Source organism: Rattus norvegicus, chromosome 10 (genome assembly GCF_036323735.1).
Source record: "Rattus norvegicus strain BN/NHsdMcwi chromosome 10, GRCr8, whole genome shotgun sequence".
NCBI lineage: Eukaryota > Metazoa > Chordata > Mammalia > Rodentia > Muridae > Rattus > Rattus norvegicus.
This window is the reverse complement of record NC_086028.1, coordinates 44,744,047-44,761,732: the sequence shown is the minus strand read 5'-3', so window position 1 is coordinate 44,761,732 and position 17,686 is coordinate 44,744,047. Positions and strand designations below refer to the sequence as shown.

At 43.4% G+C, this 17,686-nt stretch overlaps 1 protein-coding gene and 1 pseudogene across 2 annotated transcripts; one reads left to right on the top strand and one right to left on the bottom strand.

Annotated features, from left to right (window-relative positions):
• Nucleotides 1-3,775: 3,775 nt before the first annotated feature.
• On the bottom strand, nucleotides 3,776-4,692 carry LOC108352088 (ferritin light chain 1 pseudogene; annotated as a pseudogene).
• Nucleotides 4,693-6,968: 2,276 nt separating this feature from the next.
• Nucleotides 6,969-17,378, top strand: Zfp867 (zinc finger protein 867). Of its 2 annotated transcripts, NM_001109677.2 has the most exons (4): nucleotides 6,969-7,081; nucleotides 13,858-13,984; nucleotides 14,368-14,428; nucleotides 14,905-17,378. In NM_001109677.2, exons 1-4 carry the CDS (start codon nucleotides 7,079-7,081, stop codon nucleotides 16,091-16,093), a joined length of 1,380 nt encoding a protein of 459 aa, NP_001103147.2. In that variant the 5' UTR covers nucleotides 6,969-7,078; the 3' UTR covers nucleotides 16,094-17,378. The 2 variants fall into 2 exon arrangements, with proteins under 2 accessions (NP_001103147.2, XP_063124294.1); XM_063268224.1 differs by lacking the exons at nucleotides 6,969-7,081; nucleotides 13,858-13,984 and having other exon boundaries at nucleotides 14,368-14,448.
• The last annotated feature ends 308 nt before the right edge of the window (nucleotides 17,379-17,686 follow it).

The following is a 17,686-nucleotide window of genomic DNA, read 5'->3' as shown; positions in this document are numbered from 1 at the left end:
TAGGATGTGCTGTTTACTGATGCAACTGCCTGGCAGCATCCATGTTCTCGAAACCACATGCTTACCCATACTCTCATAGGCAGACCTAGTAAACTCACTGGTTCACCATACGGAATCACGGTGGACTCATTTCTTTGGTCTGTGGTCCGTGTCCTGTCTGGGGTGAGTAGATGTTAATTTCTCTTCAGGAAAAGTCACACAACATAGTAAATGGTCAAACAGGGATCAACAGAACAAGAAGTCAAACATAGAGGAGTGGTGGGTGCGGGTGCTGGGGCGGGCAAGTGAGGCTGGTCCATGTGATGATAGAGGATGTACAGTGCACAATCCCAACATGGCGACCTTTCCTGTATCCTTTGTAGGAGACAATGTGCCTCCTTGCTGTAGCAACGGTTACATGCTCTCTGTGATGGCTGGGAGCATATGCAACCAAGGCCAAGCCATCTGAGAATGGAATGCCATTGAGGGAAGTCTCCGGGTGGCCATCTTTTTCTATTCAATATGTGGGTGAACTCCTCATAAGGACCATAGGGGAAGGGTAGCCATTACTGAGAAAACGGTGTGAGAGAGGCAGTTTGATATCCAGGTCTCTGGGCTGTGCAAGATGATGTTCACAGGAAAATTTAGATTCTTGGACACTGTGGGGGTGGGTTAGGGCCTTAATGGCTTTCCATCTCTCTAGAAAAGTCTTGTAATAGCCCCCCCCATTACTTCCTGTACTAAAAGGAAGTCTTCAACAATTCCTTCTTAGCCCAGCATTAAGAGCTTTACTGAGCCCTATAATAGTAATTCCACATCTCAGAAGAAGTCAAGCAACAAATGCTAGTAAAACAGTGGAATTGGATAAAACATTATTTACTTCAGAACATTCATATTTCCTTTAGTCAAGTGCAAACAGCAAAGAATTCAAATGTATGTGAGTACAAAGATAGATAACCTCAAATACATCATATAGCAAAACATTTCTCATTACTAACTAGAAAGAAACTCTATCTCTTTCTCAGACAGGGTCTTACTATGTAGTTTTGGATGGCCTGGAACACATTATATAGGCCATTATATAGATGGTCTTGAACTCACAGAATTCACCTGCCACTGCCTCCCCAGTCCTGGGATTAAAGGCATGTGCCACCGTGCCCAGCTGTGAGTTTATTTTTTTTTTCCAGAGATTTCTTCCCAGGCAAAACCAGGTTTGTAGCTTTGCTGAAGAAAGGCTTTCAGGGGGAGTCAGTAATAAGCATTGCTGAATTTATTGTAAACAGAAAGAGTGGCTGGAGAGATGGCTCAGAGGAGAAGAGCATTTGCTGCCCTTGCAAAGGAGCACTCCTCAGCATTCATATTGTGCAATTCACAGATGGTTGTCACTTCAGTTCCAAGAGGCTCCAGGTCCTCTTCTGACTTCCCTGGGTATTGCATGCCTGTGGTGTATACTCACACACATATATGGATAGGGCTGGGGAGATGGCTCAGCAGTTAGAAGCACTGGCTGTTCTTCCAGAGGTCCTGAGTTTAATTCCCAGCAACCACAGGACAACTCACAACCATCTGTGATGGGCTCTGAAGTCCTCTTTTGGTATAGTGTGCAGACATACATACAGACAAAGAAGACATTTCCAGGGCTGGAGAGATGGCTCAGTGGCTAAGAGCACTGACTGCTCTTCCAGAGATCCTGAGTTCAAATCCCAGCAACCACATGGTGGCTCACAACCATCTGTAATGGGATCTGATGCCCTCTTCTGGTGTGTCTGAAGACAGCAACAGTGTACTTATATATAATAAATAAATCTTTTTTAAAAAAAAGAAGACATTTCCATAAAATAAATGAATAAATAAGCCTTAAAAATATTTTCTGGGGGTTAGGGATTTAGCTCAGTGGTAGAGTGTTTGCCTAGCAAGTGCAAGGCCCTGGGTTCGGTCCCCAGCTCCGAAAAAAAGAAAAAAATTTTGTGGGTTAAAAAAAAAAAAAGAGCCAGGCAGTGGATAGTGCACGCCTTTAATCTCAGCACATGGGTGGCAGAGGCAGGCAGATCTCTGAGTTTTAGACCAGTCTGGTCTACAAAGTGAATTCCAGGGCAGCCAGGGATTCACAGAGAAAACCTATATCAAAATAACAACAACAATAACAACAGTCAAACAAACAGAAAATAAACAAAGAAAACCTAAAAAAACCAAAAAACAGTATTAAAAGACTTTTTAAGGGCTGGAGAGATGGCTCAGCGGTTAAGAGCACCCGACTGCTCTTCCAGAGGTCATGAGTTCAATTCCCAGCAACCACATGGTGGCTCACAACCATCTGTAAAGAGATCCGATGCCCTCTTCTGGTGTATCTGAAGACAGCTACAGTGTACTTATATATAATAAATAAATAAATCTTTTAAAAAAAAAAAGACTTTTTAAAGTTTTACAAAAATGTTTAACTTCAAGAGTTTCTTTTGTAAACAAAGTTGTGAGGTACATTTCTGAGGAATATCTTTTTTAGGTTTAGGGAAGAATAGTAGACACTTAAGATTATACATAAATTTTTAAAGAATTATTTATTTTATGTAAACGAATACAATGTAGCTGTCTTCAGACACACTAGAAGAGGGCATCAGATCCCATTATAGATGGTTGTGAGCCACCATGTGGTTGCTGGGAATTGAACTCAGGACCTCTGGAAGAGCAGTCAGTGACATCTCTCCAGCCCCCAACTTTAATTTTTCAAAGCCTATTTTTAAATGATGGTTCTTAAATGCTTTAATCTCCTCCTTAGCCCTTCACACATCAGAGGTAGTGGAAAGAAAGGATACAGGGGAAATGAACCTGTTTAGAAATAGTTCTTTGGGGGCTGGAGAGATGGCTCAGCGGTTAAGAGCACTGACTGCTCTTCCAGAGATCCTGAGTTCAAATCCCGGCAACCACATGGTGGCTCACAACCATCTGTGGTGAGATCTGATGCCCTCTTCTGGTGTGTCTGAAGACAGCTACAGTGTACTCACATACATAAAATAAATAAATAAATCTTAAAAAAAAAAAAAAGAAATAGTTCTTTGGAGCAAATACTATCTGCTTTGTCTGGAAACTGGCAGTTCAGTTCACAGGTCCACAGAGGCAGCTCAGTCTACTCTTGAACCCTGAATGAATACACCAGCAGTCCAGTTCGATAGCATCGGGATAGCCAACACGAATTAGCAGCGGTGGCACTACCTAGCAGAGACAGCCAGGCCTCAGCCTCAGCTCAAGTCAGCAGGAGGGACCAGGAGAGGAGCCGGAAGTTCTCAGTTGTGCCTCTCTCAGTGAAGTGAAGATCAGCAAAGACTCGAGACCCACAAGTGCAGCACAACTAATTCTATAAGCAAACCAAGTTCAGCCGCTGTCATTGTCAAGTTCTTTTTATATGCTCTCCAAACATCACGTGCCCTCCATGAGTCTTGCCTCAGCTGACATCACTCTGCCAATCAGCCCTAGTTCACAAGAAACTGCAGCACACCACCAGATTTTTTTTTTTTTTTTTTTTCGGAGCTGGGGACCGAACCCAGGGCCTTGCGCTTCCTAGGTAAGCGCTCTACCACTGAGCTAAATCCCCAACCCCACCACCAGATTTTTTAGGTGCGTTTCTCTCTCTCTCTCTCTCTCTCTCTCTCTCTCTCTCTCTCTCTCTCTCTCTCTCTCTCCCTCCCTCCCTCCCTCCCTCCCTCCCTCCCTCCCTCCCTCCCTCCCTCTCTCTCTCTCTCTCTCTCTCTCTCTCTCTCTCTCTCTCTCTCTCTCTCTTCGCTGTTTCGCTGTTTCAAAAAGCTTTGTTTTTACTTGGTCCAAGACTTGGGAGAGGCTCCAGGGCGGTTACAAAGCTGCCTAGTGGCTTTAGAGGTTCATTCGGGTGGAGGTGCTGAGGCGGTCGGTGCAGAGCAGAGGAGGGAGCCCCTTGGAAGGCACAGAGGCCTAGTCGTGCTTCAGAGTGAGGCGCTCAAAGAGATACTCGCCCAGAGATGCCTGGGCCACGCCAGTCTGCGCTGGTTGTGGCCCTGCCACCCTACGGAGGTTGGTCAGGTGATTGCCCATCTTCTTGATCAGCTTCACCTCCTTATCCAGGAAGTGGCTTTCCAAGAAGTCACAGAGGTGATGGTCTGTGCGGGCAGAGCCCAGGGCGTGCAGATCCAAGAGGGCCTGGTTCAGGTTCTTCTCCAGGGCCAAGGCAGCTTCCATGGCCTCCAGAGCTTTACCCCACTCATTTTGAGATGGCTTCTGCACATCCTGGAAGAGTGCATGGCCCCCGCTTTCGTTCTGCAACTTGAGGAGACGCTCCTCGGGCGCTTCTCCTCGGCCAATCGCGGAAGAAGTGGCCTACACCCTCCAAAGCCACGTCATCCCGATCAAAAAAGAAGCCCAGAGAGAGGTAGGTGTAAGAGGCCCGCAGGTGCAAGTTGACCAAGCGGTTCACGGCAGCTTCCACTTCGGTGGAATAATTCTGACGAATCTGAGAGGTCATGGCTGATCCGGAGTATGGAGCTAACGGCGAAGACGGGGCTGGCTGGTCCTAGGAGCCGAAGGCGGCAAGGAGATGGTCCCGGAGGCTGCGACTGGAGAGACTTGTAAGGCGGCTGGAAGTGAATAAAGTGGGAGTCCCCGGGTCTGTTCCGTCCAAACACTGTTGAAGCAAGATACAGATCCTCGGGATCTCCAAAGCGCTGCTCCGGTGTGTTTCTCTTTATGGAGTTCCAAATGGAGCTCAGCTATACAGTGTAAGGTGGACCAATACATGCATGTCGTTAGCAAAGAATCCTTCATCACATGTCCTTCCGCATGCTTGCTTTAGCAGAACATCTTCTCACCTGTGTCTACTTCAGTTAAACATTCCTTCACGGGGTTGGGGATTTAGCTCAGTGGTAGAGCGCTTGCCTAGTAAACGCAAGGCCCTGGGTTCGGTCCCCAGCTCCAAAAAAAAAAAGAAAAAGAAAAAAAAAATTCCTTCACGAGTCTGCCTTAGCCTTTTATCTCTGTCCACTTCAGCTAAACATTCCTTCATGTGTTTGCCCCAGCAACACACATCCGGCCGACTTTCCAAAGAACCCTTAAGTTTTTACTTCAACTGCTCTTAACCACTGAGCCATCTCTCCAGCCCTATACATAATTTTTACCCTAGGTAAACACAGTTTATTTACTGTTCAATATCCTTTATTGAAATGTCTTTAAGAAAGTATTGTCTAGTCCCAAAGAAACACAATTTGTTTCTTGTTTGGAAAACACAGTATGTCTTTATAGGCCATTTGGGTGTCCTCAGTGGAATCTAAAATATCCTGTTTTGTTTTTTGTTTTTATTTTTGTTTTTGTTTCTCAGCAGAAAAGGCAAGCCAGAATGTCAGGACAATAGACTATTTTCCTTTCCCACATCACTGTAATGTCTCCTGTCTTTTTATCCTACCTATGACAGACACAAATATCAAAATAATCCAGCAACTCTGGGAGAAGTGTAATTTTTTACAGCTTCTAAGGTGCGGGGACTTGTCTGAGGTCCTCCTGCCTGTTTGGGCAAGGTGACTCCAGCCTCTAACCTCAGCACTGGAGGGTAAGAACAGGAGGACCATGCTGGTTATAGAATGCCTGGTGAGGCTTACAGGACACCCTGTCCGAAGAAATGAAAACTGTTCTCCAGCCTCTGGGCAGCTGCAGGACTTGGACCATGTTTCTTGACTTGGAACACTTATCGTCAAGTCATGAATGGTGACTTCAGACAGAAGAATTTCTTCAGCCCTCCTTGCAACAAGGCTTTGGGTTCTTTGGTTTGTCGAAGACTGCTGGAGACCAGTTGCCGAGCCCCTCTGCCACCACACTCACAAACTGTACCTGCTCCTTTTAACTTTTTAAATGTGGTTTCCAGAAAATTTAAAATTATAGGTGTGATCCTTCATTAACTTCTGTTAGCCATTACTATCTTAGAGGGTGGCCTTCCCTTTTAAAGCCCAGGCTGCCCCCTTGTGTTAGCCAGGGCTCTCTAGATGAACAGAGCTGATAGCATATATAATTTAGGAGAGTGCTTTACAGGCTGTGGTTCAGCTAGTTCCATACTAGCTGTCCCCCAACAGAGAGCCCAGGGATCGTATAGTTATGCAACCCATGAGGCTGAATGTCTCGGTTGGTCATCAGTGTACATTGGAATCCTAAAGAAGTAGGTTCTAATATCAGCCAAGGAATGCTTTGGTAGCAGGATAGAGAGACTTGCCAGTGAGAGAGAAGGCAAACAGGTAAAAAGCAAAAGCTTCCTTCTTCCATGTTCCATTATATACCTGTCATCAAGGTGCGGTTCAGGATTAGGGTAGGTCTTCTGACCCCAAATGATGGCGTCAAGAAAAATTCCTCACAGGCATTCCCAGCCGCCTGGGTTTTAGTTAATTCCAGATGTAGCCAAGGTGACAACCAAAAATACCCATCACACTTCTCAAGCTAGGAAGAATTTGACATCTAAATGTTTAAAATAAGGGCTGTGGCTCGGTTAGCAGAGTCCTTGTCTAGAATGCAGGAAGTCATTAGCAGGATCCCTAGTGCTTTATAACCTGCATAACGGCACCCGTGTCCTCCCAGAACTCAAAAAATGGAGGCAAGCAGATCAAGGGTTCAAGGCTGGCCCAAACTATATTTGAGGCAAGCTACCCAAGACCGTCTCAATGTATTCACAATAAAAATTTACAATAATTGTCATGTTAGAAATTTCCAGTTGTGAATAGTATGTATATATCTACGCTATTACCCCATGGATATGTCTTCTGTACACCAAGTATAATGGCAGGGCCATTGCTAGAATGCAGAGAAATCTTGTCTCTGTCTCGCAGTCGGGTGTTGGATTACATCCTAAGTCCCTCAGGGATTGGGGGCGTGTCCAAACCCCTGTCTATCAGAGTGGAATTGTCCAATCAGGACGCAGCTGGAGCGGGGGCGGGGCAGGTTGCTTTACTCTCGCGGTGTTTGGTTCTTTTCACTGTTTAGTTCTTGTTCAGGTTCTGTTTCTTCAGGTTCTGTCTCTCCAGCTCACAGTTGTGTAAGGTGGCTCCGCTGTAGCTAGTGTCCCTATGCGGTGCAGACGACGCGGGACGGCAGAAATTCGGAAATGGTGAGCGTTCCGGCCGACGCTGGCTCCATCCAATCAGGACCAGCCGCAGGGAAGGCCTCCGTAGCTTGAGTCTGCGGCCGGATCCCGGTGCTGTCCCGGGTCCTGCGTGGTCTGGGTCCCCTCGCTTCCCATCTGTCCCCGCGGCGGCCTGTCCGACCCATCTCAGGTCTTGGGGCGTCATGGCCGACCCACCTTAAGATTTGGAGCGCTGGCTTCTGGTTGTGGGTTCCCGCCCGCCATGGCTAAGCTTTCCTGAGGCTTGGAAAGTGGGTTCTCAATTTACTGCTCCAAGTGTTCACAGTGAATCCCTCAAATTCCAGTCTTTAGGGCCGACCCCCAGCTAGTCTCAGGACACCGAGTTAGACAGATGGTTGTTTAGTAGGGAAAACCCGAGAGTGGAGATTTCGTCAGTGTGAGCACAGTGCAAGAGTGACAGATGAAGGGTCTAGTGACACTCTTACCCCAATTGGCCTTTGGACAGGAGCTTTTAGGTTTAGGGGAAGGCCAGACCAGAAACAAGCTTTAATAGCAGCAGCCTCATGCAAAGTGTGGCCCCGCCCATCATTGTCTCCGCTCTTTTAAGACCTGGAGCGGACTAGGTGGTTCTCTGGAGATAGCTTCTGCTTCTGTGAATCCTGGGTGAGTGCAGGTTAAGGACCATAACTTATCCCTATGACCTCAGCTTTGAAAGATGAAGTGGGTTAGACAGACACCACTTGAGTCATTACATGCTTAGGTTGAACCAAAATAAAGGAGGTCAGCGGAGTGAAGGCCGACATGCCGGGTTTTCATCCCGCCTTCATTTGTGGATGTATGTGGATACACACACATGTGTGGGTGTCTGAGGAAGTCAGAAGAGCGTCAGATTCCCTGGAGCTAAAGGTATATAGGTGGTTATGAGCTGCTCCAAAGCGGCTACGAGAAACTGAACTCCATCCAGTTTTCTGCAAGAACAGCAAATGCACTTAACCACCCAGCCATCTCTGCAGCCCTTCCAAAGCAGTTTCACTCCCAGTATTCTCAAATGCCAACTAGAGTAAGGTTTAAAAAGTGACAATCATTACTGTTTATTTTCCTTGCTAAATAAATAGAAACAGACAATATTTTTCCATTTCCTGTCAGTAATGGTCCCAGGTTTCAGGACTGCCAGATGCTGACAAGTTTCTTATAGCTGCCATATGTTCTAGCATAAGGTTGACCTTTAATCACCACTTAGACACCAGACTGAGGTCTGGGGTGAAACATCTGGAAGGAGCAGCTGGAGGCCCTGAAGCTGGAGGAATCTCCTGGAATAGTCATCACCTCAATAGTTAATTCTTTTTTTTTTTAAAGGATTCATTCATTCATTCATTCATTCATTCATTCACATTTATTATGTATACATTGTTCTACTTGCATGTATGCCTGCAGACCAGAAGAGGGCAGCAGATCTTATTATAGATGGGTTGAGACATAATGTGGGTGCTGGGAATTGAACTCAGGACCTCAGGAACTTAGCCATTCCTCCTGCTCAATAGTTAATTCTTAGGGACATCTCCCCCTAAGCTTATTACGTGCTGGCGAATGAGGCCTCAGAGTAGCATTTCCTGCCATGTTGAGTCTCTCAGTTGTTAGGGGAGAAAACCTTCTCTCAAAGGATTAGAAAGAAAACTTCGCCAAGAGTGCAGTGGGACAGAAAGCTGAGACAGTGTTTGAGTCAGTCTGGTGTCTCCTGAGGAGGTGTGGCTGTGAGTTTTTCAGCAGCACTAGGGTGAGCGAACAGTCTTATCAGGCACTTGATCCTGGCAGGTCTTTCTGTTCTTCAGAGCGGCCCCTTTTCTATACTCAATGTCTTGATCTTGAAGTCGTTCGTTTATTTAAATCTCAGGTTTTAGTAAGTATGAAATGTACTCAGAGCTGAGTAAGGTATATATTCTTTCAAGACAGGGTTTCTCTGTGTAGCCCTGGCTGTCCTGGAACTCACTCTGTAGACCAGGCTGGCCTATAACTCAGAGATCCACCTGCTTCTGCCTCCCAAAGTGCTGGGATTAAAGCTGTGCCACCCAGCAAGGTGAACTATTCTTGAAGCTAGGAAGAAGTAGATTTCAACAAAAAAGAATTTCATTTTCTCTGATTTTTTTTAACTCTTTTTCCCCTAGCATATACAAAAACATTTCTGAGATGTTTTTATTGGGGGGAGGGATGTGAGGGAGGCTCATATGGGCCTAGACTAAAATATTGAGAAAACATTAGTTTCCCATTGATGTTGTAGAAAATGAATACATTCCCACAAAGTATGGTAGGTGAACTTGTAAATTAGTAAAGTGGCTTTGTTGTCATTGAGACAGGGTCTTGCTATGGAACATTGACTGGGCTGCTACTTGCTATGCAGACCAGGTGGGCCTCTATCTCTGATCCACCTGTCTCAGTCTTGAGAGAGCTGGGGTTAGAAAGATGTGCTATGGTAAGATAGGATTTAAAATGATCGTCTAAGTAATTCCTTTGTCTTCTCCTTTTTAAGCCTAAGTATAGACTTGTCAATTATAAGTGTGTTTACAAATAGCTAGTTTTGGCTATAGTTCGTTATTTTCATTTGATTCATTTTTATTATTTATTTGCATGAGTTTGTTCTCATGTGCCTTAGTTAGGGTTTCTATAGCTGCAATGAAGCACCACCAAAAAGCAAATTGAAATAGAAAGGGATTGTTCTGCTTACCCTTTTATAGCACTGTTTCACTGAAGGAAGTCAGGACAGGAACTCAAGCAGGGCAGGAACTTGGAGGCAGGGGCTGATGCAGAGGCCATGGAGGGATGCTGCTTACTGGCTCGCTTCCCCTGGCTTGCTCAGCCTGCTTTCTTATAGAACCCAGGACCCCCAGCCCAGGGGTGGCACCATCCACAATGGCCTAGGCCCTTCCCTATTGATCACTAATTGAGAAACTGCCTTACAGCTGGGTCTCACAGTGACATTTCTTCAAGTGAGGTTCCTTTCTCTCTGATGACTCTAACTTGTGTCAAGTTGCCACAACAGAGCCTGCATGCCACGGTGTGTGTGAAGTCAGAGGGCAAGTGTAGGAGTTAGAAATTGAATTCATACCACCAGCATTAGAGTAAATGCCGTACCTGCTGAACCATTTTGTTAACTCAATTAATTGGCTTATTTATTTATTTTTAAGATATGGCCTCACTATGTAGCCTTGTTTGGCCTGGAACTTTCTGTGGGATTTAAGATATACACTACCATGCCCAGTTTTTATTAATTTTGTTTTACTTCTTGAGGCAGGGTCTCATGTAGCCCTGGCTCATTTGGTTTCTTTTTTGTTAAAGATATATCATTTATTTTCAATTTAAATTATTTTGATTATATGTATGCAAGAGTTTGTGCACCAGTACTGTGCCTGTGGAGGCCAGAAGACGGTTTCAGATCCTCCTGAAACTGGGGTTACAGGAGCTGTGCGCTCCCTGATTGGGTGTAGGAATACACCCAATCAGGTGGTATACACTTCTAACAGCTATGGCATGGCTCCACCCCCCACCCCACCCCGTTTGATTTGATTGGCACCTCCTCAGATTCCCTGGGTTGATACCTTGCGTCACTGAAGTTGCTGAAGTGAATCTGATGCTTTAAACTTTCCCTTCGTGCTGGCTCTACTGTATCCCACAGTTTAAGTCCCCCCCCCCCCCCACGTGAACCATTCAGGTTCCTTCAGACTTCCTCTTTTGTCCACCCGTGATTTGGCACTTTGTGATGTAATTTCCAGTTTGGAGGCTTCTCACTGCATTTCTGTTACTGCTTGCTATTTAGTGCTTCCATGTGTGTTGTGGACGTTGTGTGCTTGTTGGTGTGTGTTTGCTCTCTCACAGTGTGGTCTGTCATTTAGTTTGCTGTTGACTGAAGTGTTCTAGCAACATCCCTGAAATTCTGGTTGATGTCATTGAATAACACTTACCATTACTGCGTTTCTGCCCATTCAGAGCTGTCAATCACTGATAAAGGAGTATTTTGTTATTTCTAACTGTAATTATGGATTTCTCCATTTTTCATTTTAATTCTAGAAGTTTTTCCCTATGTAAGGGATTTGGCCATCTGTTTTATGTTACACATATTAAAGGCAGACGATCATTTAAAACATCTTCTTTAGTGAGTGTAGCATTTATTGACTGTAGTGTCTGGTTTCTCAAAGATAGTTTATCTCAAATCTTTTTCCTCATTCGCTATTCTTGGTGTTAAAATGGACATTTGACAATTGTAATATAGGATAACTGAAAAATCAGTTTCCCCACTTTCTGTTATCTGTTCTTGTTTATTGAATACTAGCTGTTTACTTTTTCTTTGTCTCGTGTGTGTGTGTGTGTGTGTGTGTGTGTGTGTGTGTGTGTGTGTGTGTGTGTTTTGAGACAGAGTTTCATTGTGTAGCCCCAGCTGTCCTCGAACTCTGTCTACCTCTGCCTCTTGAGTGCTGGGATCAAAGGTGTGCATCATCACTGTCTGGCCAACTGTGCCCATTTATGTAATGAAAATACTGTCCAAACATTTTCTTTAAAATTAAAAGAAACTTATTTAAATGACAAAGTCTCATTATGTAGACCAGGCTGGCCTCCAACTCAGAGCTCTAACTGGTTTTGTCTCCTGAATGCTAGGATTAAAGGTATGTGCCACCATGTCCAGCCTTCACAGCCCCACTCCTAAAAAGTTTGTGTACCTGCATGAAATGACCTTAAAAGCTGGAAGCGGGCATTAGAAATCCTAGAACTGGAACTCTAGGTGGTTTGTTAGCTGCCTTGTGGGTGCTAGGAATTAAACCTGGGTCCTCTGCAGGAGTAACAAGCACTTTTTAATGCTGAGCCATCTCCAACCCCTATTTACAAAAACGAAGTTGTTTTTGCAGAGACTGCATTGCTCATGCGTTTTTTGTGTTGCTTGTTATTATTTATTGAACCAGTTTTGACATCTTTCTGTGAATTTCATAAACTAAAACAGAAAAGTTAGAAGGCATAGTAAAAGCTTACCTTTCAAGGGGATGGGAGCTTGGGTATTCCTTTAACACAAAATCAGGTTGGGGTTTTGTCCTTAGAGTTTCTTGGGATGCGTGGAACTTTCTCAGCTTCACATTATACTTGGGTACTTTTGAAAACTTTATTTTTTTTTCCATGTGGAAAGGTTTAATGAGAGAGGAGTAAAGTCGGCCATGAGCACGTGGAGGGAAGCAGGGAGGGGAATGGGGAGAGAAGGGACAAAGGGGAAGAGGGGAAAAGGGAAAGAAGAGCAAGAGTAATTTTTTTAAAGATTTATTCATTTATTATATATAAGTACACTGTAGCTGCCTTCAGACACACCAGGAGAGAGGGCATCAGATCCCATTACAGATGGTTGTGAGCCACCATGTGGTTGCTGGGAATTGAACTCAGGACCTCTGGAAGAGCAGTCTGTGCTCTTAACCACTGAGCCATCTCTCTAGCCCCAAGACAAGTCTTATAAAGGACAACATTTAATTGGGGGTAGCTTACGGGCTCATAGGTTCAGTCCATTATCATCAAAGTGGGAACATGGCAGCCTCCAGGCAGGCATGGAGCAGGAGGATCTGAGAGTTCTACATCTTCATCTGAGGCTGCTAGTGTTAGACTGGCTCCCAGGCAGCCTAGGACAAGGATATTAAAGCCCACATCCACAAGGCCACACCTACTCCAACAAGGTCACACCTCAAAACACTGCTACTCTCTGGGACAACCACATACAAACATCACAGCATGTCAGAGACAGATTAAAACAAGGATGGGCAGCCCAAAGCCATTTTCTTGACCTCATTTTCTCTGGGCTCTGTGGGTGTTCCATAGTGATGCTGTTTGTGCCATCCCTGTACTGCATGACCGCGATTGCTGTTGCATTAGGAGGCCGGTTTTGGCATTAGGAAGGAAGCACTGGTCTTACTGCTTTGTCTGGGACTTGGTAGTTTTCTGAGTATCTTATGCTTCCAAGTGAAACTGTGCACTGGTTTTGAATTCCTATAAGCTGGTCATCCAGGATTCTAATTGTTCTTAGTCATTCTAAAGCTTGGACCTTTGGAATTTTTGGGTCCCTGGTACACCAGCAAAGGTCCAACTTTGAATTTACTTTTTTTTTTTTTTGGTTCTTTTTTTTGGAGCTGGGGACCGAACCCAGGGCCTTGCGCTTCCTAGGTAAGCGCTCTACCACTGAGCTAAATCCCCAGCCCCTTGAATTTACTTCTAACCATAAGAACTCTGACAGTGGGGCTGGAGAGATGGCTCAGTGGTTAAGAGCACTGACTGTTCTTCCAGAGATCCTGAGTTCAATTCCCAGCAACCACATGGTGGCTCACAACCATCTGTAATGGGATCTGATGCCCTCTTCTGGTGTGTCTGAAAACAGCTATAGTGTACTCATATACATTAAATTAAAAAAAAAAAAAGAACTCTGACAGTACAAGTATTAACATCACTTTGAGGAGTAGACAGCAGGATTTGGTTAGTAACATGGATAGGAGATGTACTATACCGTGATAAACTAGAGATAACCAAGAATCACATCTTACTCCCTGGATTTACCAATGTGGAGCATGTTTTTAATCTGCCATTGCTTTCCTGAGTGCCTCCGTTCAATTATATTATTAGTACAGCTGCATGTGGACAACTGAAAACATAAAAATAAACTCTTGGGTGACCAATGACGGAATGAATATTCGGAAATCACAAAATCACACGAACATCTACCCCTAGAGTATAGATTCTAGTGGTATAAGTTTTGCCCAGCCTCTAATACACATTGTGTGATGTTTTAGGACTCAGTGGCCTTTGATGATGTGGCTATAAACTTCACCCAGGAAGAGTGGGCTTTGCTGGATCCCTCCCAGAAGAGTCTCTACAGAGATGTGATGGAGGAAGTCTTTAGGAACCTGACTTCTATAGGTAAGAATGATAACATCTCTTTCTTTCTTTTAAATATACTTTAATTGTATGTGCCTTTGTATTTTGCCTGCATATATGTCTCTGTGAGAGTGTCAGATCTTGAAGTTACAGACAGAGCTGCCATGTGGGTGCTGGGAATTGAACCCTGGTCCTATGGAAGAGCAGTCAGTGGTCTTAACTGCTAACCCCTCTCTTAAGCCTAACATTTGTTTACTTAATTAAAACAAAAACACCTGGGAATTTTTTTTAACAATTTTAATGGTGGAAAGAAACTACTTTTATGAGTAAATGGATATGATTTTTAGTATATAGTGAATCTCAAAATTGCTATTAATCTTTTGAAGTTCATAATTAACAGTGCTTTTCCTTGGTCTATGTTTTAGAGAAAGGGTGGGAAGACCAAAACATTGAGGATGAGGACAAAAGTCCTGAGACTAATCTAAGGTAATCTGAATTCATAAACGGTAAGATACTCCTTGAGGGATTTAGCATGTCTGTGAGCTTTGGTAAACATACCAAACAGATAAGCACAGCTGTAACATTGGTTACTAGATTATTTGTCCCACCCCCAGGTCAATGATGTTTTGATTTTTTGGGAATCCATGTTTCAGAAAGATGATTTCATCTACTTTCTAATAATTAAGACATGCCAAGACACTTGGACTTTCTCTTAAATTAGTTATATTGTAAGTCTAAGACATTACTGAATAGAAATTCAGCAACCTTTACGATGTGCTTGCCTTTTGTACAGAAGTCCTATGGTAGATTCTGTAAAAGTAAAGATCATAAAAATCAATGTGGATAAACTTTCAGTGAGATTACAAATCTTAATCTTAAAAAAAAAAGTACTTAGTATAGGAAAACCATGGGAAATGTGACTTGTCTAGAAAAATCTTCATATGTTGTTCATTCCTTAATAGGCACATCATAGCCAACTCTGGATGCAACCTATATGAAAGTGAAGAACACTCTGAGAAGCCATATAAATTTACACAGTATAGGAACTCTTTCATTTCTCTTATGAGTATTCAAAGACACATGATAATGGACACTGGGAGTAAGCCTTATAAGTGTATGCTATGTGGGAAAGCCTTTCATTTCCCCAGTGAGTTCAGAATCCATTTAAGAACTCACACAGGAGAGAAGCCCTATGAGTGTAAACAGTGTGGGAAAGCCTTTAGCCATTCCAGCTCCTTCCGAAAGCATGAGAGAACTCACACCGGAGAGAGGCCCTACGTGTGTAAACAGTGTGGGAAAGCCTTTAACTGTTCTGGTTCCATCCGAAAACATGAAAGAACTCATACTGGGGAGAAGCCTTATGAATGTAAACAGTGTGGGAAAGCCTTCAACTGTCCCAGTTATCTTCAAATTCATGAAAGAAGCCACACTGGAGAGAAGCCCTATGAATGTAAACAGTGTGGGAAAACATTCAGTTGTTCCAGTTCCCTAAGAAAACATGAGAGAACTCACACTGGAGAGAAGCCCTATGAATGTAAACAGTGTGGGAAAGCCTTTAGTTGTTCCAGTTCCTTTCGAAAGCATGAACGGACTCACACTGGGGAGAGGCCCTATGAATGCAAACAGTGTGGCAAGGCCTTCTTTTCTCTTACAAGTGTTCGAACACACATGATAAAGCACACTGGAAATGGACCTTTTAAATGCAGTGTATGTGAAGAAGTGTTTCCCTTTTCCAGTGTATTTAGAAGACATCAAACATCTCATGCTGGAGAGAAGCTCTATGAATGTAAACAATGCAATAAATGGTTTAGTTCCTCCACTTCACTTCATAATCATGAAAGAAGTCATAATGGGGAAAAGCCCTATACCTGTAAACCACGTGGTAAAGCTTTCATTCGAAAACATGAACGAGCTCATGCTGGGGGAAAATCCTATCCATGCAAACAGTGTGGTGAGTGGTTCAGTGCTTCCAGTTCTCTTCAAATGCACGGCAGAATTCAGACCGGAGAAAAGCCCCATAAATGTGAACAAGGTGCTAGAGCCCTCAGTTGCTCCACTTGCATGAGGAAACACGAACAGACTCAGAGTGGGGGGAAAGCCTATGACTATGGTGTGGAAAAGCCTTTGCTTCCAGTTAGAATTGACTACTAACAGGCTCATAAGTTATTCGTAACAGTCTTATGAATGTAAATTCTGGCAAATCCCTAGTTTCTCTAACAGGTTTTTGTTTGTTTGTTTTTGTTCTTTTTTAAACAAAGTGATAAAGCACACTGGATATGGACCTTTTAAATGTGAGGTGTGTGAAAAAAGCCTTTCACAGTCCCTGCATGTTTAGAGCACATCAAATAAACTCATGCAGGAGAGAAACACTGTGAATGCAGATAATGTGGTAAATCCTTCACTTCTTCCAGGTATCCTCAAAGCCGTTAAAGGATTCATATTGGAGAGCATTGCTATTAATGAAAGCATTGGAGAACCACTCACTACAATTGCCTTGTAAACCTGAGTAAACTTGTCTTTTGAGTACAAATAAATATGGTAAATATCACATTTCCCATTTGTCATCAAAGAAACTAAATACTCCTTGGACAACGAATCATCAGAGTGACTGTAGAGAATATGAAAAACAGAGCTTTCTTAATTCTTAGAAAGGACACAGAAAAGGTTCAGAGTGAACAACAGGAAAGCCTATGTTTGTGAGAAAAAAAGGTAAGGCTTCAGATGCCGCAGGTTTAGATTATGGGAAAAAACACACTAGGTAAAACGCTAGGAAAAGGAATATGGGGGAAATGTTCAAATTTCCAGTGTTATTCTTCAAAGGCATAAAAAGGACCAGCAGGTAAAAAAGCCGGTAGGTCTAAGTAATAAGGTTAGGCTTCAATTTTTATACTCCTCTCTGAGAAGCATAGAAGAACGGTGGAGAAAAGTCTTGAGAGTAAGAAATGTCAGAAGACCTTCAGTTTTTCCACTTTCATTTAAAGACATGATAGAACTCATCTAGAAAGAGACTGTTGGGTGCAGACAGTCTACTGAGTTCATTTCTCATTGAAAGGTACATGAAACACTGGAGAAGGCCGTGCGTTACATTGACTTTACAATGTGAAAACATTGCTTTTCCGGGTTAAAGCATGGAATGTGTCTTTTTATATTAGATATAATTTTGTAGTATTTTGTTGAGACTTTTTACAACTGTATTCAGAGATTTATGTATCTTGGTATAGCATATAATATAGTATTTAGTACATACAGTGTATGCATGTATATATGTGTATCTGTAGGATACAGTATAGTTTGTATATAAGTAGTATATATTATATAACTGTTTTATATGGTATGTAATTAAATGTAACCACTATTTTACTATAGTATTATACTAATGGCTATGCTATGAAGTCTTATCAGTATGTAGAATAAAGTATTTCAGTTACCCACCCCAGTCCCTGTCAGTAGCTATTTCTTGCTCCAGGAGCATGGCTACCAGGATCCCCTATATTCAACATCAGCTGTTTTCACCAGGTGGCAAACGGATGGTTTCCTTACCAACCATAACTTGGGACTGCAGCTGGTATCAATCCTCAGCATCGATTGGATGTGGTAGTATACCTTTAATCCCAAAAATAGGAGGAAAGGAAGGAAGGAAGAGAAGGAGGGGGTGAAGGAAGGAGGAAGAAAGAAAGCAAACAAAACCAAAGGAAACAACTCTTATCCCTGAGGGCCAGGGAAGGCCCTATTCTGCAGCTCTGG